We start from the raw sequence: 23,219 nt of genomic DNA, 5'->3' as shown, positions 1-23,219 counted from the left end.
CAAGAAAGTACCTATTCAAAATTCGAAATGATCATTTTCATTGGCACCCTACTATACATACTTGGGAGCGGTTCCATTGGGTCCGGTGAGTTTATTTGGCAAGCGTTGAGCCAAACTTTTCAAGATGTTATCCTCATGATGACGCACTACGACGTCCTCGTACTCGGCAGCCGATGAAATGATCTCCAACAGTCCACGGATTTTGGTTTTGCTGTTCAAAGACAAACTGAACAGCTCGATCGTTGTATAGTTAATGTAGTAATAGGCAGCAATCATTCCCAGATTCAACGGCAGGGTATCCATTTCGTCTTCAATGCTGATACACTTGGACTGTTCAAGATCCGAAAGAGTTGTCTCGACTAGCTCCGAAAGGTGATCGGATAGGTGGCGATGGGTTACACCCTGTAGATTGTAGTAATTGGGGTTCTGTGTGAGGCGTCGATAAAGGAAGGTCCAGGTCAAATAATCGACGGCATCCTGCTTGTTTTCAATAGTTTTCGTAACGATCTCAGCATTGAAGTGATCGTGTAAACGATGATCCAAGTGACTCTCCACTGGCAGACTCTCATTCAAGAACTTTTTGAAGAAATCCTTCTTCGAGCTCTGACACATCAAAACACACTTGGCGTCGTCATCCTCCAGTGGACGATTAGCCTTTCCCACCATCTGCATGACGTCCGTGATCGGATAATCATCATAGGAGTGACTTTTGCCATTGTAGAATTGCGTATCCATGATCACCACCAGGTAGGCGGAAATGTTCAATCCCCAGCAAAGATCTCGCGTGACCACAGCAATTTGAACCGCCCCCGAATCGAACAACTGTTCGACAATTCGATGATCCGACGGGGTCAACCCCTCGTGGATGTAGGCAACCCCTTGGGAGAGGGTTTCCTTCAGTGTCTTATCCGTCATCCGATCCAGGAAGGGCTTGATGTCGTCTTCCTCCGCGTGGAAGAATCGATTTGGTTGAGCTTCCGCAGCGCAATACGTTAGGATATCGATCGCCGTAAGTCGAGCCAGTTTTCTCGACGACACGAACACGATCACCGGTTTGTGGGGACTGAATTTGGTGATGGCATTGTACACCTGTTTCGACATTGCAGCGATCCTCGATGCGTTGTGAGTTATGTTGAACCCTTGAACGTGCAGCTCAAGGGGAATTGGGCGTACGCTAGGGTGAAAATTGAAGGTAGCATTTGCGTTGCATCCCAACCACTGAGAGACATCCCTCGCGTCGGACAGAGACGACGATAGTGCGATGATCCGGATTTGTTTCTCAATTTGGGAGGATATGTAACGCATACGGGAACAGACCACTTCCAAAACCGGTCCTTCCTCTCCTCCGATCAGCTGTAGTTCGTCCACGATAAACAGCTGGATGTTCTGGACGTTTTTCCTTTGCTTCCAGCGACGCGACAGAATATCCCACTTGTCTGCGGTGGTTACAATTATTTGACCCTTTGCGATCAGCTTCAAATCGGTACCCGTTTCACCGGTTAGCTTCACCACCTTGCAGCCCAAATATTGTCCGAACTTCTGATGCCAATCCATGAAAATCAATTCGGCCAGCGCGTCCCTGGACACCAAATATACCACCCTACCGTGGGGATTCTGCTGCAGCATTCTCAGTACGGCAAACTCTGCGATCGTGGTCTTACCGGACCCCGTTGGGGCTCCTACAAATACGTTATCCTCACTGTTATAGACGGCGTTGAACACTTGCGTCTGAATCGGATTAAACTGTGGATATTTGTCCGAATAAAGTTGCTCAAAGTTAGGCTCCCGAAGGGCACTGATTGGAAGGGGCTGCAAATCCAGCAGTTCCGTGCGTGGAAGGTTCTTCTCCGGTAGAATCAAATGTCGGAAGGACACCGGCAGCTGTGTCTCCGCTCCGATCCAACGGTCGGAGACGATTCGCAGAAAATATTGTGGGGGTAGAGGTTCAAAGACGGGGACAAAGAACTTCACCAGATGATCATCTTGACAATATTTAGCCTTCAGCAGGAAATATTCATGGTGCAGAATAACCTCGGAGTCTACATCTTCGACCAGAATCCAGAAAGCCTCCGACTGACCGTGCACTTTCTCATCCCATTGGAAATCGGGAGTGATCGTTAGCTCTACCCTCAACGTCGATCGTGTGATTGGCTGGATGTGTGTCGAAAGCTCCAGCTTCGGGAACTGATGGACATATTTATAAATCGTTTTTCCCAGTTTTGGGACACGGATCAACTCCCCGATCTCGTTCGCCTCCAGATCATAAAGTCGCTCCCATGGGAAGTTCTTTTTTTCGATCTTCTTGACTATTTCCTCGGGCATCTTGCGGAACTGCCTCAGCGGCGACATACTTTGCCACATACGACGATCGATCATTTTGCAGAGGGTTAAACACTTATCCGCCAGCTGTGCCCATTCCCGGTGGAGAACAATTTCGAAAATAGCCCGAAGCAGCCGGGAAGCAGACTGTGTTACGTACACCATATCCGCCATAAGTGCAAACCCTTCCAACTTGAGCTGAGAAATATAGGCCTGCAGAAGAACGTTTACCTTTGCGCTGGGTTCTTCCATGCTCTCTTTGATCGGAATTGGAACTCGTTCCATTAGCTTCTGCAATTCCAACTTTTCCTCCTCGCGAACCGTGATGTTGCGGAATTCTCCGGACAGCGAGAACACCCGGAACAGCTCAATCTCACTAAGCGTGGGTTTCAGAAGCTGATTGTAGGTCAGCATAGTTTCGTGGGTACAGTAGTAATGGGAAGCGATTCTTCCGATCTCTGTCACCTGGAAGTGTCCCGATTTCCGATCGTATTTGATCAGACCACTTTTCTCGAGATGCAGCGCTGCTGTGTGAACCAAATCCGCGCGGAAGTGTTCCAACAGTGGATCCTCCTTGATCGCATCGAACGAAACTCCGTACAGCGTCGGCTGACGAAGCATACGGATGTATAGATAGGTATACCCTAGCCAGGTAACGGCGTCCTTCACGTTCTGAATCGTACCGAGAACGATTTCGGCATTCAGCATGTCCGGCATTTTGGAAATCAGCTGCGATTCAATAGGCAACTGTTGATTGAGCAGTGACAGATAGTACTGAAGTTCGCTGTGGTTGGTGATGAGGATACCCTCGCCTTTGGTATCGTACTGGGGACGACCCGCTCGACCAAGCATTTGCAGAACGTCAAGAGCACCCAATTCAACCCAGCGGCCTTTCTCGGGATTATAAACTTGGGTTCCCTTGATGATGACCGTGTGCGCTGGTAAGTTCACACCCCATGCGAGGGTGGCTGTGGAGACGAGCACTTGGATGTGACGATCAGCGAAAAGATCCTCCACAAGGGTACGATCAACGCGAGTCATACCAGCATGATGGATGGCAAAACCATACGGAAGAAGATCCTTCAGCTCACCATTCTTGACCTGATCCGCTTCGGATCGCAGAACTTCCATACTGGCGGAACCTTCCCGCAGAAAACTTCCGAGGGTGTCCTTCTCCAAACACATGTCACGAATGGCTCGTGCTGTCTTGCCGGTTTCCTTCCGGGAGTGAACAAACACCAGCACTTGATTTTTGCCAGCATGTTCCATAACCTTCTCGTAGACAATGTCATTCATCACCTGGAACCGTTTGAGGGCTTTCTTCTCAGTTACACCGATGTACTGCTGCTCCAACGCCACTGGCCGATAGCTGTTATCGAAGTAGAACAATCCCGTCTCCGGCCGAACTCTGAGAAACGTCGCCACGTCATGATAATTTGGTAGAGTGGCAGACAGTCCCACCAAACGAACGTCTTCCTGAGTCGTTTCGATGTTCCGAATCGTCCTGGCCACTAGCGACTCCAACACCGGACCGCGTTCATCATGGAGCAAATGAATTTCATCGATGATCACCAACCGTACCAACTGTGTATACGTCTTCTCGCCACCCTTTCTCGTGATAATATCCCACTTTTCCGGAGTGCAAACAATGACTTGAGTCGCTGCAATCTGTTCGCGGCTTAGCTGATGATCTCCGGTCAACTCAGAAACAGTCAAATTATACGTGGCGAGTCGCTTTCCAAAATTGCCGACCATTTCCTGTACCAAGGAACGCATCGGGGCAATGTAAATGATCTTGAACTCGTCCACGTTGATTGTTCCGTCATCGTTGATGTGCTTTCCAATTTCCCTCATCATGGTCAACAACGCCACATTCGTCTTGCCAGCACCGGTAGGAGCACACAGCAACAGATTCTCATCGCTATCCAAAGCTGTTTTGTACAGCCTGCTTTGAATTCGGTTCAACGTTTTGAACCCTGAAAATACCGGCTGGACATACTTGGGCAGCTTATCAACCGCCATCAGCTCCTCGTTCTCTTCGAACGCCTTTGGTTTCAACACAGGAACGTGCACTTCTTCGTAGCCCTTCCTCTGCTTCCGAAAACTGCCATCCGGCAGTTGACACCGCTTGTTAGCCATCAAATGGGATCCCTGCGAGAATGCCAATTCATCCAGCTCCAGCACAGTCCTATTGCCAGGAATTTGTCCCCCAATTCCCTCCATGTTATCATCATCCTGGTCCTTCCTTCTGCGCTGCATCTTTGACTTCTCACTCTCGTAATCATCCATCTCCTGCTTGCCCGTGTCCAGCTGTCGCAGAATCTTCGACAAGAACGCATCCGCCTTCATTTTCTCTCTGGTCTTAACCCGTTCGCTTTCACTTTGCGATGATGCCAGCATCGTACAGTACAGCACCATTTGTCGGTTCTTTTTGAGGACCTTGATGAAATCGAAACAGTCGTAGCCCAACAGCAACACCAGCTGATTCTCGCACTCCCGATCGTCCCCGGCGTCCTTCAGTACTCCTAGAACCTCTCCAGCTTTTGCCTGGGAAAGCATCGAATCGTTGTAGTACTTTCGCAAACAACGTTGCAGCCAATGCGCGTCGATATCTCGCGGATCCAGTGGTTTCTCCTTCTTGCCTTCCTCGTTGCCGCCGAGCTGAAAATGAAAAATTGAAGAAAAATTAGATAGAAGTTTTACCATAGGCTTTAAGTACGTTCAGCACTATCAGGAAATAACGTTCCTTGCATGGACTTGCAAAAAAAAAAAGAATGAAAATCTAATCACATGTAAGAAATATTGAAAGATTTCCATTGCTTATAACTCGACCATTTCTTGATAGATCACAAAAATGTTACCATCCATTACACTCACATTGCCTCAAGACTCTATATTGTTCGTTGGGGTGACCGATTTTGGAGAATGCTTTCTCGGTATGGTTACCTCATCAATTGACATGTAGTTTGAAAATAGAGAGTGTTCAACGTAAGTTTGTGAGGCTTTCATTACGTCTCCTACCATGGCAAGATTCGCCGTATTCGGACCGCTGCAATCTGCTCAGACTGGACAAATTCATGGAATTGCTTGTAAACGATTAAAGTGACTTGTTCTTAACAAAACAGCTTCAAAAATCCAGTGGAAAAATCCACACGTACTGAAATATAGTGCATGTTCAACCTCAATCCATAGAGATGAACCAGCCTTTGGCTGAAAATTTCTTTAATAAAGAAAGAAAAAAAAAAAAAAACTCAATTCCCCGGAAATTTTATTTGCTGTGTTCTTGAGAAAATTAGTGCCGCACCCTACCACGATTCTCACGTGGATTTTCAGGTGACCTTATCTTTTACGCGGATTTTCAAATTAACGCGGTTTTTTACGCGTATTTTCGGGTTAACGCGGTTTTTTACGAGGTACGAACCCCCTGCGTAAAAAGCCTGGACATATACTAAACTAGATTCTAGTCTGTAAGTTCACGCGAGTATACTAAAAATTCTGAACATTCGGCACCTGAAATCCCTTCGATTTCCAGCTCCTGTGATCGCGGATTTATTATCAAGATGTTGATGAACTGAGGACCAAAACATGTGCTTTCTCTTTGTCTGTTTCAGAAGAAAAGTTTGACTAGATTGTCCTGACTGAAACATGGCTGGATGATCGTAGCTTTTTGGATCTTTGTATACCATGTACAGAACGGATAGAAGTCATCTGAACATTCATAAATCTCGTGATGGAGGAGTATTAATTGCTGTCACGATGCGACTAACCAGCTATCTAGGTCCTGCACCTATTTCTATCCTACTTGAGCAACAGAAATTTCTCATAACACAATCAGTATCGGCGTTATTCATAGAAGGTGATGCATTAGGCAGAGTATATCTGGATTGGTAAACAAAATATGGGATCGTCATTATTTACATTCAATATGAACTGTATATGGAAGAAACAAAACCATGTTAAAAAAAACTCACGGTTAGGGATTGCATTACCGTGTCAAAATTTCAATAACCGGTAATTTGGTAACGAAAATTTCAGTACCGGTAAAAAAATAATTTAAAATAAACAGTGACCAGAACAGGTTCGAGGGAATCAATCAATTCCATTATCACTGTCAGTTCTTCGTCGCTGAAGCTTATCCTGTGTTTCGTTTTCAGATCGAGCAGTGATTTTTAAACTGAATTTCGGAGGTCGTAGAGTCGGCGCAACACTGCGAGTAGTGTTTTGACGTAGGACTACGCTTGGAGTACAAGGTTTTGAATACCTCTTTGCCGGCTGAACGGAGTGGTATGATAACCACTTCATTCGAAAGATAAACTGTTCAAGAGTTAGATGATTGTTACATATTGATCCAAAAACTTGATTCAATAGCTTAAACATTACTTTGAAAACAGGCTTTTAAAATCACCAAATCTGTGTATAAGCCGGTGTCCGCTCTTAAATCCATTGAGTCATGATTCCGCTGTGGATGGAGCATATTCTCGCTGTCAGCCAAAGCAATGCGCTCCCCCAGACCATTCCCGTTTCTCTTCTGCTATCGATCAGCATGAAGTCTGAACTAACGAAAAACAGGGTTTGAATAATAATTCGAAATTAATGGCGATGATTCAAATAGCGGTCAATATGGAATGGGATCGAGAATATTTTACCATGTCAAAGAAACCGGATTATTTCGCTGGTTTACATTACATATTCGCATTTGTGAACCCAACACAGTGCGGTGAGATCTAATTCGACTCTTTTGATCGCTACTATATCTTTGCCGGCTAAGCGATTTGCGAAATGAGAGAAATAGAACCTGGAGTGGAAGAATGGGAAATATAATTTGTGATGCATATTTTTAAAGAGGAATCGATTCCTGCACCGGAGATCATGTAGGACCGCGGATTTGCACAGGAAAGGATTTGTTGGTCTGTACATCGACGTTACCGAACACTTCAAGTGAATCCATGCAGAAATTTCTAGGGCCTCTGGAATGTCGAAAACTTTGTCTTAAGGGTATTCCCTTAGTATCAATCAATTTTTCATATTTGTGAAGCCAACACAGTGCAGTGAGATTTTATCGGGAGACTTTGAACGATTTTGATTTTGATCGTTAAAGAGTTAAAAAGCCGGTCGTGGGAAATTGTATGACAAACATTTCATTCGTAAGATGAAAGGTCTATGAGCGATGTTTGTTACATACACATCCAAAATGTTTGTTTCAGTAGCTCAAAAATTGCTTTGAAAATAAACTATTGAAATCAAAAATCTAAATCTATCATGATTGTTCGATGGGTCAATTACTATTGATAAAAAAAAACTGCTGAAAATAGCGTGTTCGCATGCATGTGGAAGACAATTGAATGTAAAATATTGAAGTCACGATGTGAAAAAAAAAGTTATATGCATGCTATCACCATCTGCTCCACCTGATATTCCTGCTCATGGTCTTCTCACCAAGCGGAAAAACGATAGCACGGCTATTTACGACTATTTAGAATTCACTGGTTCTGTTTCAGCCCGTTTGAAAGTTCACTCTTCCGCTCTAATGCTCGCTGACTGTAAAATTCACAAAGGAAATAAGAGCAACAGAAACAAACACAAAAAAAGACGGGTGGGTAATGTCGGGGACATAACCGGAGTGACGTAGGACTATACAAAGGGGACAGCTTTTGCTAAATATATATTTTAAATATATTTTTTTATTTTCTTCTCCTACGTGAATACCTACCTACCTACCTGAAAAATGGATTACTTTACTGTTTACTCTTTATGAACATGTTGGGGATTCTGAAAAGAACCTTAGGTGTTGTGTTTTTGCGTTTTTTTACAAACTTGATTCTTGATTTTTTTCTGAAGGCATTGTACTTATTAAATGTTCAACGCCGGGCATCTTTCGGCGAATGCACATATCGTACAATCAAAATGATGGCTGTGATAGGGAATGCATAGGTGGTCATCAGATCATTCACTATCATATACTTCACTATTGAGCACATTACCGTACCTTAAACTGTGGTTTCGGAGACGAATGAATCGTAAGATTTGTAGTCTCCGCAAACAAAGTAAATAAAATGAAAAAGAACTGAGGTTTTGGAGACGAACTCTACGAACTGTCGAGAAATAAACGAGTTATAAGCGTTCTGAAAAACCAACAGTAACAAAAACAAATAGGGGGTCTCCGTAGCCACATTGGTTGCGCGTTCGCTTAGTAAGCGATCGATCGTGAGTTCAAAACTCAGGACCCTCATTGACCATCTTTGTGTTGTTACAGAATAGCTACGTCCACGCAACAATCATCAGCGATGGAGATCGATCCACGGTCGAAATAAGATCGATTCATCCATACAACTGCTCTGCTCTGCAAGACACATCGGGCTGCTGTTCTATAAATAACTCAACAATGATCAATCAACTGTCTCCGCTGTCCGGTGGTCCAACTGGATAATGGAAGAACAGAAAGAATACTCTTACGCCTAAATGGCTACTGTGTGAATGTACCATATGTAATGGTATGGAAGGAATACTGGCGAATGGCAACTGTATAATGTGCTAATTATAGATATGATAACCATGTGACATGTACACGATTAAAATTCGGCTCTGTTACAGCTAAAATGCTAATGAGCCTTAAATAAATAAATGGGATAAAAAAAAAACAAATACATAGCTCATCATGTTGCTCCTTAGTTATTTTTCTATACAATGCAGATGTAACGTCAGTCAATTTTCAACATCAGTTATCAACCAAAGGAAGCAGTTCTTGCTACCGAGAAAATTCATTAATGCCATCCTGCATACAATGTGTTGTAATTTGAAGCCACTTTTAATTCGGAAACCATGCATGGGTTTGTGAAAACTGAATGATCAATTTAAAAGACCCCAACCACCAATAAGTTCAAGAACAAGCAGAAACAAAATAAATCAGTTTATATTATATGTCATATTATGTCACTTTAGAATGCATTGGTATTGTGAACAACTTTTAATAACTCTTCTTTGAAAGGTTTAATGGCCCTGAAAAGCGCCGTGTTTTACGGTGACTGGTTTCGCCACCAAAGCAGTCTGTATAAACAAACTTTTTCCTTCTTCTACCTGCTGCCGTTTTGCGATTGCGTTTGCCACTCGCTGAAACTAGTTGTTGCCACCGAACCGAATGTGCTCTGTTCTGTAGGCGGGTTTTCTTATTGTCGTGAGCAGCTTTGCAAGCCAACTCGAGCACTCCGACGGCCGAAACTCTATAATCGCCGTTAGGTATACTGGTGCTCCGGCACCAATCCGTTCGACCTAGTTACCCTTACGGAGCAATCAGTGAATGCGACCAACAGGGAACTGGAGACCTGCACGGTTCGAGTGAGACTTTGCCTTTCCCTTAACTTGTCCTCCTTTGTTACGTCCACACGTCCACGTTGCTGCTTGTTTTCTTTTTATGATGTGATGCGATGCGATGTTAAACGATGCCGTACAGCCACAGTGGTTTACGGTTTGAAAGAAAATAAGATATTTTTTTGAGGTCCGCGCGTTTTGTACTCTAGCGGTACACACTCACAGGATAGAGACAAATCGGCAGACTCAGCCAAAGAGGCGAGTCCAACGAGACGAACGAAAGAGCGTAAAAAGGCAGCGATGGCAAAAAAATACATTCATTACTTTCTGTTTAGCGATTGCGTTTGCCACTCGCCACAGCTTTCACAGTTGGAAAATTTCTTCCCATCCAGCTTGTGACATATTGTACAGTAAATTACATTCAATGGCACGTCGCATTACCACTACTCAGTGTCGGATTGGAGGTAATTTTAACCTGTAATTGAACATTTACGATGACAGTGGTACAGTGTCGACTTTCAATGTGGGGTCATAAGTTGGACCCCGAACTCTATGTTTACAAAAATGTCCAACTAAATATGTCGCATTACAGGTCCGTCCAATTAGCTAAATGTCGAGATAAGTGTAAATTACTGTACTTTCAATCTAGAAGCAATTTAAGAATTGGTGAAAATCAATAAGCTCAGAACAACTGCAAAATTCATATACTCATCATATCCTGGCAAACAAATTATGAAAAAATCAATTTGTGTTTTATTATTATTTTGGATATTGTTTTAGAAAGCATTGAATTGTATTTCCTAAACTCTTTTTTGGAAGGTTTAATGGCCCTGAAAAGCGCCTTGTTTTATGGAATGGTTCCAACTTAGAAAACTTAGTACTCGTGGTTTTGAAGAAAACCATTTCGAACGCCCTCGATGCCGCCTTGTTCTGGATTTGCCACCAAACAGATTGTATAAAGAACAAACTTTTTTCTTATGCTACCTGATGCCGTTTTTCGATTGCGTTTGCCACTCGCCACTCGCTGCAACTGCCTGTTGTCTTGATGTCCACCGAACCGAATGTGTTCTGTTCCGAATGTGGGTTTTCTTATCGTCGCCTAGGCCTAGCTACCCTTGCGGGGAACTCCAGATCAACACGGTTCGAGCGGGATTTTGCCTTTCCCTTCACTTTTCCTCCTTTACCATGTCCAGACATGGCTGCTTGGAAGGAAGGAAGGTATTGTATTATAGAGACTTTAAACTTTTTCAGTTCATTCGTCTCTAGCCTTGAGAAAGGCACTCGATCCCTCGCCGTCCAGCTCGTCCAGCAACGATGTTGTCCAGTCGGTGTCCACACAAAGAATGATGATCGTTACGGCAGCGGAGCGGGGATTTTTAAGCTGACTGGCTGGCTCGAGAATTACGCATGTGTGAGACTGCGACCAATGTTTCGTTCATTTGTTTTCTTTTTCCTTTCCAATCATGCTTCATTCTATTTCGCTGCTGCTCTGGTTGCCCATTTTGGTCGGTACGATTTGAGGAGCACAAAATGGACCAATCAAAAATGGGCACATAGTGCATTTGGACAATGCTTGATATTTCACAATTATTCAATTATTTAGCTCAAGAAAAATGAAATGTTATTCGTTATGATAGATGCGTAGATATATTTTCTATCAATTGATGCAAAAACCTTTGCGAAATATTGATAAATGCTCGAGTTATAAGCGTTCCAAATCTTGCATTTTTTCCTACTTGTTCAGTGCCTAGATTTCCATTTCACTCCCTATTTCTTTCGGTTAGACGTAGTCCTACGTCAAAACGTAATGTTACTACAGCCTAATAGAAATTTTCCGACGCGGAAAAAAGCATCATGGCTATAAATAACACACAGAAAGAAGCTCAATATTTATTATAACTTTATTTTTTCAAAATGAAATTTATTCTGAGGAGGGCGTAATGGGGCGAAGCGGGGATAACAAACTGAGGTGGCCCCAAGTCGCCGAGGTAACGCAATCCGAGTCGGCCGCCGACCCGTCGTCGGAAGCGGCGGTCTCTCGCAAGCAAACCTGTGTTCCACTGATTACCCGGTTAGTTTGAAACATAGGAGACGACACTTTAGATACGGTAAGTTTGTCCGGTAAATTCTCGTTTTGCAATATATCATGAATACCTATTAAAACTATTGTACCAAGATCTGAAGAAATTTCCACACTATTAGGTATTTTGATTTGGATATTTAGCTAATTTTGAAATTGTTAGAATAACGAAGATATTGCGCTTTTTCCGTGGCATCTTTGAGTTTTTCCGCGTGAGGATATTTCTAGCAGGTTTTTGTAACATAACGCTATTTTCTTTTCGGTTATTTCAGTTCTTTCGTTATTTCCCTTAACCATTTCATTACGGCAGTTGTGCTCCGCCGAAGTGCTAGAGAACTGCGCCGCAAAGTATGCACATCGCGCTGGTGTGATCGAAGAGCAGTATGAATTTCATGTCGTCTAAAGACGACGCTCGTACACACAGCTCGTCGCGCGGATGTCGTCTATAGACGACGCTCGTAACGAAAGGTTTAATGCTGCTGCTTGGACCAGCATTGTTGGGCATGACGCAGGTTCGACGTTCAGTCGATTTAGTTTAGCCAATCACAGCACACCCAGGTATTTTCGCACTCGCTTCAAAATTACCCAATGCTCTCCAATTGTAATTTCTACCAATTGCACCACCTTGCGATTACTGTTACAGTTACTTGCGGACCCAGGATAGAGCCCTGTGGAACTCCTGTCATAATTGTAATTCGCATCTGTCCAGTGTCTGTCTCTTTGTCAGCACTCAGTTCTAGAAATATCTTCTCAAGATTATGCACAGATATTCTGGGACTCTCTTTTTGTGGAGCGCATTAACTCTGGCCTCACAGCTAACACTATTGAACGTGTTCTTAGCGTCAATCGTTATCGATGCACTGTATCGGTTTCCTTTACACTTCTGTTTGAATGCCTTCTTGACTCTTTTGACCACTGAGGATGATTCTCTCCAAAAGTTTCCCAAAACAGTCCAGCTGGCATATTGGTCCATACGTGCCCATAGACAACAACCGATTGAATCAGGGATTTGTACATGGAACACTTCGTACGGGGTGAAGCTCGTTGGACTTTAAGGGTTTGTGGAGCGCGCAGTTTGTCGTAGGGCGCACCGTGGTGGGCGCTGATGTCTTATGTTGTTAACGTCCAACTGTTTAGAACGCAGTTTGACCATCACCAGGTAGTGGTCTGACGTCGATGATATCTGAAAAGTGTCGACCGTCGATCAAAACGATTGTGTTTCCGTTTGCTGAGGTGATCTCCAGGTGTAACGGTATTAAAGGCTGGGCTTGAAGAAGATGCTACGTATGGCCATGTTCTTGGAGACAGCCAAGTCGATAAGTCTTAGACCGTTTCCGTTGGTTTGCGGATGGGCACTGAACCTACCAACTTCTCTTGGCCGACCTGAGCGTTCAAATCACCGATGACGATTTTGATGTCGTGGTTTGGGAAGCGATCATATTCACGCTCTAGCTGCGCGTAGAATTCTTCTTTATTGTCATCCGTGCCAGCTAGATGGGGACTGTGGACGTTGATAACGCTGATGTTGAAGAAGTTGCCTCCCATCCTCAGTCTGCCCATTCTTCCGTTGATTGGCCACCAGTCAATCACCCGTTTCTGCATCCCCCTGCATTGTTCCCCCTTGCCTGTCAGCTTACGACCAAGATTCCACCGGGATTGGTTACCCGATCTCCCCTACGGTTACTCGTACCCCAGTCGGTACCGCGTGCATATAGGGATGGGGGTTACTGCACAAAAAGCTAAGGACCCCGTATGGGGTCTATTTCATGCCTGCAGGTACGCGAAGTACCGAAGTACCATATTGTGGAAGCGCTCTTAATGGAAAGCGCAGCAAAAACAAAGCGGGGCTCAAAGTGTTAATGTTCATACTTTTTTTTTCTAGGAACAAATTGTACAAATTATTGTTCCAGAAAGTGATCGGTGCAAATTGTCTGACAGAATTTCTATGGAAACTAATCAAAAGCTCCCTCAATGTCCAGGAATACTGAAGGCAGTTCCTCGTGCGCAAAGGTCATCTTCTTCTTCTTTTTGGCTTTAAGAGGGTTTAAACTTTTCAGTTCATTCGCCTCTAACATCGCAAAGGTCAGTTGAAGCAGATCAGAACTAGACAATCGTTCGTTCCTTTGCTCTTATGAAACCCAAATTGTGTACTTGATAGCAGATTATTTAATTCGATCCATTGACTTTACATAAATTTCATGCACATAGCGCTGAACGTGTTAAACTAAGCAAAGTTGTACCCTGAATTTCCACTTACGTTCTCTGCATGTAACATTCCATCATCACGCGCCTCTTCACCCTCATCCTGCACATCATCATCCCGAATCTCTCCATATTTGTCCTCGTCGCTCTCTTCCTCGGACTCTTCAAACTGGACATTAATCCCGTAGGTCTCGTCAATCTGCTCTTCCGCGGCCAAACCCGTGGTATTGGTCACTCCCGTCCCGAAGTCGGTAATTTTTTTGCCCAGGTTAACCAGCAAAGCGAATCGTTCATCGGTAACTGACCCCAGCAGCCCGTCGATTTCTCGTTTTCTCTCGCGATCTTTCAGTTTGTCGTTCTTCAGTACGGCCAGGATCTCATCGGCCGCACCACACAAAATATCCCGCGGTTGATCACCGATCGCTTCTTGGATGAAACTCAGTAGTACCTCATAAGTTTGACGCGTTTCCTGCGTCTTCGGTCGGTACACAATGCCGACCATCTCATCGATTCCTTCTGAGAGCAAAGTGGCTCCCTTCATACTGTTAAAATCGTACTGAGCCTCGTCACGCTTTTGCCGCCTGTAAAAATGTTTTAAAGTTAACTTACATTACATTCATGCGATGAAGATTTGTGACTCACTTGGCCTTCCGCTCCTCGGTTTTCTCCGGCTTCGTCCTCTGTGCCCTGTCTCCCATCCTGGTTCCTTCCAGTTTACCTACCAAGGTCAAAACCTCACCGGTCGCTTCATCCCTCCGTGGCCGCTCTATTAAACGCACATCGGCTTGCAGAACAAGATTAGAGTTCTGGAAGGGAAACAAATTTCATAACAAACAAAACGTTTTGCTTACGTTTTCTAACCAGAAAACGCACTCAAGGCGGGCACCAATTTGAGGAACAAATTTCGCAGGAAAAACTAACTTACCGCTTTGTACTCGTACTGCAGCTGTCTTGCCGCTGCATCAGCCATGATTTAAACGATTTTCAATATGTTCGCATGCGAATTTTCGATGGAAATTTGTTTTATATTTTCCTCTGTTGACTAAACGCTGCACACAATCCGGCTTGTTATGAACACTCTTGACAGTTCGAACAATTTCTTGCTTTATGAGGAGGGGTAGGACAACGAGCGGTATCGTTTACCAAGCCCTTGTGCTTTTTGAAACTTTCGAGCACTACTGTCATGCCGAAATTTGTTTTTGTTTTGATCGTCGTGTTCGGATTTGCATAGGTGGTGTTGCAGTTGGGTGCATTTTCCAGGATGAGTGTGGTGCAATCCAATATTTCCACAACAATCCGGAGCTTCAACATATCGGACGACATTCGAATCGAGGTGAAAAAGTTCCGCACCGATGCTGGAATTGAGGAAATTGATATCGAAGAGGATGAGGACGATATATGTAAGCGCGTATTCAGCTGGTCTTGTGTTGTGCATAGAACGCGCAAATTCACAGACAAACAGACATGATATTTTACCCGGATGCGGGATAAGCTGCCTTGTTTTTTTAAGTCTTGAAAATTTTGCCTTGCCAATCAATTGTTTACGAGATATAGTATATTTTTTATATTCTAATAAACAATAATTTCCCCACTTCAGCTGTCATTCGAAAAATTCACAAAACCTTCGCCGACCCCAATGAAACGGAGTTTGACCCGGACACCCTGAAGTCCATCATCTCCCGCTTGGACGGGATTGAGAAGAAGCTGGAAAACATCATTTACATGAACGCCCAAGCGGACAGCCTCAGCGCGGTCCACATGAACGGACTCATCAATCGACAGTTCATCACGACGCCAACTACGCTGGCCATAGCCCAAGAGCAATCCCCGGAGGAACCAATGGTGCAGGATGAGATGGTAGACGAGATAAGGTTGGAAATCGACTCGGATGATAACGATTTGATGGGGGAGTTTATCGAGCAGGATGAATTGAAACTGGTCGAATTTCCAATCAATCGAATCGATGATTTAAGGGAACTAGAAGAGTCGATTACGAGCGACCAGGAGTCTTTCGTTTCGTTTGTGAGTGAGAGTCAATTTTTGGTTTGATTAGTTAATGTTATTTAACGAATCTACAGGTTAACTTCTTGGCCGCCACCGTACAAAAGCACAGTCGCAATCTGGAACCTATTCTGCGAGACTTTGTGACCGAAAATCTAATCAATGAACTCGGATTCAACGATGCGGAGATAAACATGATGTCCTTCTATATATTCAATCAACTGTTGTACGGTAAGAGAAACTCCTGTGAATCTGTTCAATGACATAAATTTATTCTGGATGTCTTTCTCTCAGATATTTGGAAAACGGATTACTCCACCATAAATGACTATCGCAATCAGCTGAGGAAAATTGCTTGCAAAATACAAAATCGTAACCGAGCCACAAGGAGCAGAGCAAAGTAGAAACTGGAAATATAAAAACGTTATAATGTTTGGGGGGAAATTGAAAAAAAGATGTTTCACTTACGATTTGCTATCCCGAAAGTCTGGATAAACTCATTTTTAGGTCAACGAATCTGTTTCTTATATTGGACTTAAGGGCTACTGAATTATATAATAAAGAAATTGTTGAGAAAATATTTTGCTAATGTCTTGTTTTTAATTGTTGTTTTACAGTCAGGTTTCTATAGAATATCATGATTGCTTCACGCTTTATTTGACTAAAGTTCATATTGTCGGTGTTAAGTCAGACCGGACCATGTGTCATTTTGATGCGGTACTGTCCCGCGTAACGCGGGACGTCTGGTCAGTTTATACTTTGTTATCTTATTATTTATAATTTCTGTAATATATATGAACAGGATGTTTTTTTACTTATATCACTTTGAATCTCTGGCAATTCCGGAATGGACTTTAATATAATACTTTTATGTATCTCCTAGACTAGCATTCCAATTTAAAATGTACTCCATCGCAGTTTTTACCACAGTTTCGATAAACTTAGCCTCCTGTATTTCACCTGAATCAACTAGTCCTACGTCAAAACTACATCCTTCAGTAAGGAAGCCAAATCAGAAAACATATCACGTTTTCATGAAATAGTTTTAACGTTGATAACTATTTCAGCTGCCAATGGAAGCTGATGGTATGCATACCAATCGATTAGAAAATTATCTGAGAATTGTTTGATATGTTTTAACATTACACATCTTTGATCTATAAATTGTTTAAATTAACAAAAATTGAGGGGGTCTCCGTAGCATATAGCTGCACGTTCGCTTAGTAAGCTATCGATCGTGAGTTCAAAACTCAGGGCCCTCATCGACCATCTAGGTGTTATAACAGAATAATTACGTCCACGCACCAATCATCAGCGATGGAGATCGATCCACGGTCGAAATAAGATCGATTCATCCATACAACTGGTCTGCTCTGCAAAACACATCGGGCTGCTGTTCTATAAATAACTCAACAACAATGATCAATCAACTGTCTCCGCTGTCCGGTCTAACTGGATAATGGAAGAACAGAAGGAAAACTCTTACGCCTAAATGACTACTGTGTAAATGTGTAACATATGCAATGGTATAGAAGGAAATACTCTAACGCCGAAAAATGGCAATTAATTGCTATTTATAGATATGATAAACATATGACATGAACACGATTAAAATTCGGCTCTTTTACAGCTAAAATGCTAATGAGCCTAAAAAAAAGGGATATAAAAAAACAAAAATTGAAAGCAAGTCCATTTTACCATACGTTTGTTCTGCGCATTTCTATGCTTACCTACCTGTGTTTTCTATCCGAGTAACGAATGGAGTCGTTAGGTATAATATTTATGTACCACTGCGAATAAGGCGTACGTAAATCGCTCGCTCGAAATTCAAGTGCAGCGCTTATTCGTACGGACACTGTATTTCAAGTTAGCCCCGCCCGTTTATAGCTTCTTCTTGGTCGACAGTATCGTTTCCAGTGGAACTTTAGCCTTCTCAGCGTAGGTATTACTCGCGTCATTTTGATTAGTAGTACTTAGTTGAGATTTCTATGCCGGATAACACACCTTGAATGTATTCTGGAATGGCATGCTCTAGAATACGCGTAGGCACAGTGCAAGCCGGAAAAAAATTCTTTGACAAAAAATCCCCAGACCAGAACGGGTACATGGCATCGTGGAACGCTAACCACTCGACCACGCGAGCATTTAGCTTATTGGGTATAAATAAACAATTATAGATTTCTAATACTCAATCTCGCTCCAACTAGCAAGCAGTTTGTAGTCTCTCCTAATGATGATGTCACACACACAACGGTTTTGCTCCATACAAATTTTTTGAAACTTTTACTCTTACATGTTCAGGAGTTTTTCAACTTTTTTACTTTCCAATACTTGTCCCTTAGAATAGTGCTTCCTGTGGCAGTCACATGGATCAACCATGTTCGCATTGCTTTAGGCATAAACGACCGATTCTGAGCGGGGAATGTAAAATATCTACTGAAACCTTTTTGTTTCGCAATCACGAATCTTCGCTTGTTCTCATAAAAGACGTGGATGAAGAAGGTCTGTTATATTCAGAGGATCAAACTATTATGATGATTATAAATGGGACAAACAGAACGGAAAGGCACCGGTCTTCTAGTCGAAATAGCAAAACAAGCGAACTAAATAATCCCGCTACCCTGCATCAACAATGGGGTCTTTTCTTGGACACATATTTTTTTAAGAACACTTTGCGCCTCACTAGTCAAAAATAATGCTTCCTTTTTATGTCGAAGAGTTCTAATAAAATCGTCAAAATTAACAGAAACTTTAGTGGTAGATACATAATCTTTTTCAGCAAGGCCTAATAGTAGTACAACATGACAGTATTGCTTTTTTTTTGTTTATACTTAAAATACGGTAAAAATCGATAATGAAAAATGGTCGAAAATACGGTACGTTTGGTCAGCCTAGTAATAAATAGTGAATTTTTAGGCGTTTGGTTTTCAATTTATAGTAAAAACACAAAAAAAAGATTCATCCCCCAATAATAAAAAAATATTTATCAATCCTTGCCATTTATTTTTTTAAAGATAATTTTATGTAAGTGTTGACTACGACTACGTTTCAAATGATGCTTATGTAAAGTTCAAAAATAAATTCATAAATTTGACAACGCAGTAGCAACTTCATCGCAAGGTTGCTATTTGCAGCAAATGTCAAAATTTTGTTTTGATTCTTTCCGTTCTGCGTTGGTTGTGCTTAAGCTGCTTTATCAAATAGTAATTTTTGCTTTTCTTTTGACGAAGCATTTTTGATAACCACCGGTGCGAAAAATAAAGTAATAAAATGGCAACCATGATAGCAACAACCGGTGCGAAAATAGGTAGCTATCCAAAATAGCAACGCTTTAAGTTGTGAAATTACCAGCATTTATAGCAACTCACCGGTGGGGATGCTCTTATGTTTAGCAGCCATGAAAAAATCATGGTGTGGTAGATTAACGCGATTATAGAGATGCATTAATCAGTGCCTGCTTACTGGCCGCTGTTAAGCTCATTACAACACGTCCTTTATCATCTTGGCTCAGGAAACATACCTCATTTGTTCCCAGATAGATTCGCAAAAGCAAGCTTTGCTCTCACATACAGTGAATAAATTAGGATACGGGACCTGACGGGACTGTGCAATGAAATATGAGTTCTATGTTTGATTTTCTGCTGATGTGCGTCGCATATGTCATATCACTAGTGTATACGCACCGTTAGATTGAATAATCTTGTTACCCAAACCAAGACGGGTCTATGGTACTAGGTGAGGCCGTTTCGTCACTAAGTTGGTTAGGGGAGCGGTATATGAAAACAGTACGGAATAAAGCAGAAGGGGAATTATTTGCTTGTAGCGTGAAAGAGACAGACTGATCACGAGCGAGCTTCGGCACTAGCGTATTGTGTTTTGTTTACAAACAAAGCACAGCAGACTTCCAAGATGGCTGAAGAGTGGTTTTAGCAAGTTGGCCCACCTTAGCATATACTTCTAGGCGCCTTGACCCAAACTGGGCCCGAATTTACTTGGCCTTTTCAGATTTTATTTTTCGGAGACGGGAGACGGCTGGCCTCCCAAACATGATCCAATCTGTCAAATAACCAGCGAATAATTTCAAACTGCATATTCTGCTTGGTTTTGCTGCATTGAACTGTTTTGGTTTTCTGATAATTTATCCTTCAAAATGGTACCCACAAGCGTAATTTGCTAGTGTGCACGGACAGTGGAAATCCAAGACCCACAAACGGCCTACCGGGCAGCACAAACTGTGCGGAAAGTGAGTGGATCTGACTTTTCGCCAAGGCAATTTGTTGTTTACATATTTTCACATTTGCTCTCGGTTTTGGAGTGAATTTAACAAACGACAGCGGAATGGACAATTGCCATAACTATGCTACAACCTGTAAGTTCTGGTTCTTTAGGGGATGTACTGTAATATTCTCACATTTACACGGTGTTATTTCCAGCGAAAAAGAAGAGGATTCCCATTTCGGACGATATTCACATTATTATTAAGAAGTTTCGGGATAAGGACAAACACGATGAAAAGCCTTGTAAGTTGATGAAAGCATTAGGATTGCGAAGGTTTGTGTTCAATAATTTTGTATATTTGAAGCAAATTCTGGTGATCATGACTATGATGATGAACACAGCATGGATTCAGAAGAGTTGAAAAGGATTCGTTCAGCTGAACCTTCCTCGACGTGTGTTGGGGCGAGCACTTCGTCCAGTAATAGTAGCGGTACTCTGGGAGCTATTGGCACTATAATGGCGGGAAGTGTTCCTATCGGAGCGTCCAGTTCGGCAGTTCAACAACCAGCTGCATCTCAATCCGACGATATCAAACTGATACTGAAAAAGCTGACAAACATCGAGGACTTGCTGAAGGTGGTGGCTGAGCAGAGTTTCAATCGTTTAGCGGCGCTAAAGCAGGAAGCGGCCAGCACTACCACAGTGGTACCGACAACAGCGGCAAGTCTTGGCTTGATAGCGGCAGATCCTACCTGCATCAATGTAGAATCCACATTCAAGTTTCCCATGCGGACACTGAAAGAACTGATCGAACTGAACAAGGGGATATGTAGCGACGAGAGTTTGTACAACAAACTATTCGAGCATCTCACCAAAATTAAGTTGGAATGCGATGAGAACATAGTAATGAATGCTCTCAGCATGATAGTCAGCGACGAGGTACTCGACGCGGTCAGTTGGGACGGCGGGAAAAAGTTCAAATTATCTTCGCTTGTGATTTTTAGCGATTCTCTGTACGGTACGATAAAATCTGTACAACATTCTGAGCGTAGTTTTTTAAATTCTTGTTTCTATATCCATAGTGGCCTGGTTCAAGGATAAACTGAAATACGACGAGTACGTGGCAGAGATGAAGGAAGCCATCGAAAAGTCCCACCGGCGATACGCTAAAGCGAAGACGAAAAAATTCACCCAGCAGCACCAAACGTTGACACTAACGACAGCCAGTGGCGCAACTACGACCGCAACCGTCGTAAGCGATGGGCAACTCTTTCTGTCGTAGTTCCCCCCTACTGGCAGATGCAATAAGCAGCGCACCCACCCGCAGCGATAGGTTTCCACTCATACCGGAGCTTTTAATTGTTTGTTTTGTTCCTTGAATGCCGTTGTTCGCGACCTTATACAATATAGTCACCGGGAGCAGAAACGGTTTACACTACTGCACTTCCCCCCTCTAGAGAGTAGCTCTCCGTGATTTGTTGGTTTTGTTGTGTATCTTCCCCCCAATTACTAATCAAAACGGAGAATAAAAATATGTTTGAAACAAACCATAAAACTGAAGGCACACTCACGAGGAGGTGTTTTTTAAAGAAGAACTTTGTATCCAAGTGTGATCAACTCAATCAAAGTACTAACAAATTTGACATATGATGAACAAAAATAAATGATAAATAATATAAGCGCATATTCATTCCGCGACGTAAGCTTTGAGTAACCGGATGTAGGGTAACACGGGGTGATTTGGACCATCCCATTATCTCAAAAAGTACGGCTCAACTTGATTTTTTTTAAATGTCATCCTCTTTTATTAATGAACCGTATGTAACTAACGTAAATTTTGACAGGTGGAAGGAAATAGTAGCATGAACACATCAAGCACTTTGATTGTCAATAAATGTGAATTTTCCGATCGTGGCTTCAAGGTCTTTCCCGCTGGTGCAAATGCACCTTCTATATATATTTATATTTGCAATTGTTCATCGGAACATATCGTTCATACATTTTACTTTAGTATTGAATTGTTATTTGTTTTTTTTTTCAAATGTATTCAAAGACTCGTGTCAATGAAGCGCCACACAGTCTGATAAGTGAATTGATCTATTTACGAGTGCTTTGCTCTTCTCTCACAAACATTATTACCCCATTTTAACACGAGGGTTTACCTATACTACTACAATGGCTAGCTTCCACCTTCACCTTAAACCCTCGTGTAAAAATGGGGTAAAAGTGTTTGTGAGAGAAGAGCAAAGCACACGTAAATAGATCAATTCACTTATCAGACTGTGTGGCGCTTCATTGACACGAGTCTTTGAATACATTTGAAAAAAAAACAAATAACAATTCAATACTAAAGTAAAATGTATGAACGATATGTTCCGATGAACAATTGCAAATATAAATATATATAGAAGGTGCATTTGCATATGATTCTGATTATACGCGAGCGTAACATGAGCAAATTTATAACACATGCGAATTGGGGCACTTTTGGTATTAACAAGTTCTTCCGCATAGTAACTCGATGTTGATAATTCCTTAATATTTTCCTTCGTTGATCGTATTGTTTTCACATATTCACGTTGGAAAGCCTTAACCCTTCTCTTCGTTGGCCGAGGCATTTAGATTGAATTTAATACTTTTCCGTTTACTGTTTTTGAAAGCATAGGCAGCCGTGGCAGTGTTCCGAGCTCTGCAATACAATTTTCTTACCCAATGTTAAAGTTGCTAAAACTTACATTAAAGACCCATTAAACGTAAAAATAATAATTGTATTGATATCAACACAATTTTATTCTATTGATTTTCATGACATGGGACGCTATGACTCCGGAATAACATTTTATTGAGTGGTTTTTATAGCTGTTTCGATGATTTTGTCTGACATCAGTGTCGAAAAAATAACGATGCTTTCTCCAATACAAACAAAAACATTGCCGAAGATTGAAAAACGAAAATTTAACTTTCAGAGCACTTGCTCGAGTTTTCCGACGTTCTTCACTATACGGTGCGAAAGCAGATGAAAATTTAATATCTTGTGAGTAATCGATTAGAGTTTGGTTGATATTACTTGATGGGGAGTGTGCGAAAACGATCA

The 23,219-nt window shown here is 42.3% G+C and overlaps 3 protein-coding genes across 3 annotated transcripts in view; 2 read left to right on the top strand and 1 right to left on the bottom strand.

Moving 5' to 3' along the window:
- LOC129776974 (U5 small nuclear ribonucleoprotein 200 kDa helicase) overlaps nucleotides 1-14,998 on the bottom strand; it is a 32,554-nt gene extending 17,556 nt beyond the window's left edge. Inside the window, exons 1-4 of the mRNA XM_055782966.1 lie at nucleotides 14,832-14,998; nucleotides 14,549-14,712; nucleotides 13,962-14,487; nucleotides 62-4,980 (exon numbers count right to left, since the gene is read on the bottom strand). Coding sequence (XP_055638941.1) covers nucleotides 62-4,980; nucleotides 13,962-14,487; nucleotides 14,549-14,712; nucleotides 14,832-14,876 — 5,654 coding nt within the window. The 5' untranslated portion in view covers nucleotides 14,877-14,998. The remainder of the gene's footprint in view (nucleotides 1-61; nucleotides 4,981-13,961; nucleotides 14,488-14,548; nucleotides 14,713-14,831) is intronic.
- Nucleotides 14,999-15,100: 102 nt separating this feature from the next.
- Nucleotides 15,101-16,475, top strand: LOC129776979 (uncharacterized). The gene is made up of 4 exons (XM_055782982.1): nucleotides 15,101-15,306; nucleotides 15,504-15,928; nucleotides 15,985-16,138; nucleotides 16,202-16,475. Exons 1-4 carry the CDS (start codon nucleotides 15,168-15,170, stop codon nucleotides 16,309-16,311), a joined length of 828 nt encoding a protein of 275 aa, XP_055638957.1. The 5' UTR covers nucleotides 15,101-15,167; the 3' UTR covers nucleotides 16,312-16,475.
- A 3,459-nt stretch (nucleotides 16,476-19,934) lies between these two features.
- LOC129777237 (uncharacterized) lies at nucleotides 19,935-21,672 on the top strand. The gene is made up of 4 exons (XM_055783398.1): nucleotides 19,935-20,276; nucleotides 20,341-20,427; nucleotides 20,490-21,143; nucleotides 21,208-21,672. The coding sequence occupies exons 1-4, from the start codon at nucleotides 20,246-20,248 to the stop codon at nucleotides 21,405-21,407; spliced, it is 972 nt and encodes a 323-aa protein (XP_055639373.1). The 5' UTR covers nucleotides 19,935-20,245; the 3' UTR covers nucleotides 21,408-21,672.
- Nucleotides 21,673-23,219: the final 1,547 nt, after the last annotated feature.

Source organism: Toxorhynchites rutilus, chromosome 3, assembly GCF_029784135.1.
Source record: "Toxorhynchites rutilus septentrionalis strain SRP chromosome 3, ASM2978413v1, whole genome shotgun sequence".
Taxonomy (NCBI): domain Eukaryota; kingdom Metazoa; phylum Arthropoda; class Insecta; order Diptera; family Culicidae; genus Toxorhynchites; species Toxorhynchites rutilus.
This window is presented reverse-complemented; position numbering and strand designations above follow the sequence as displayed.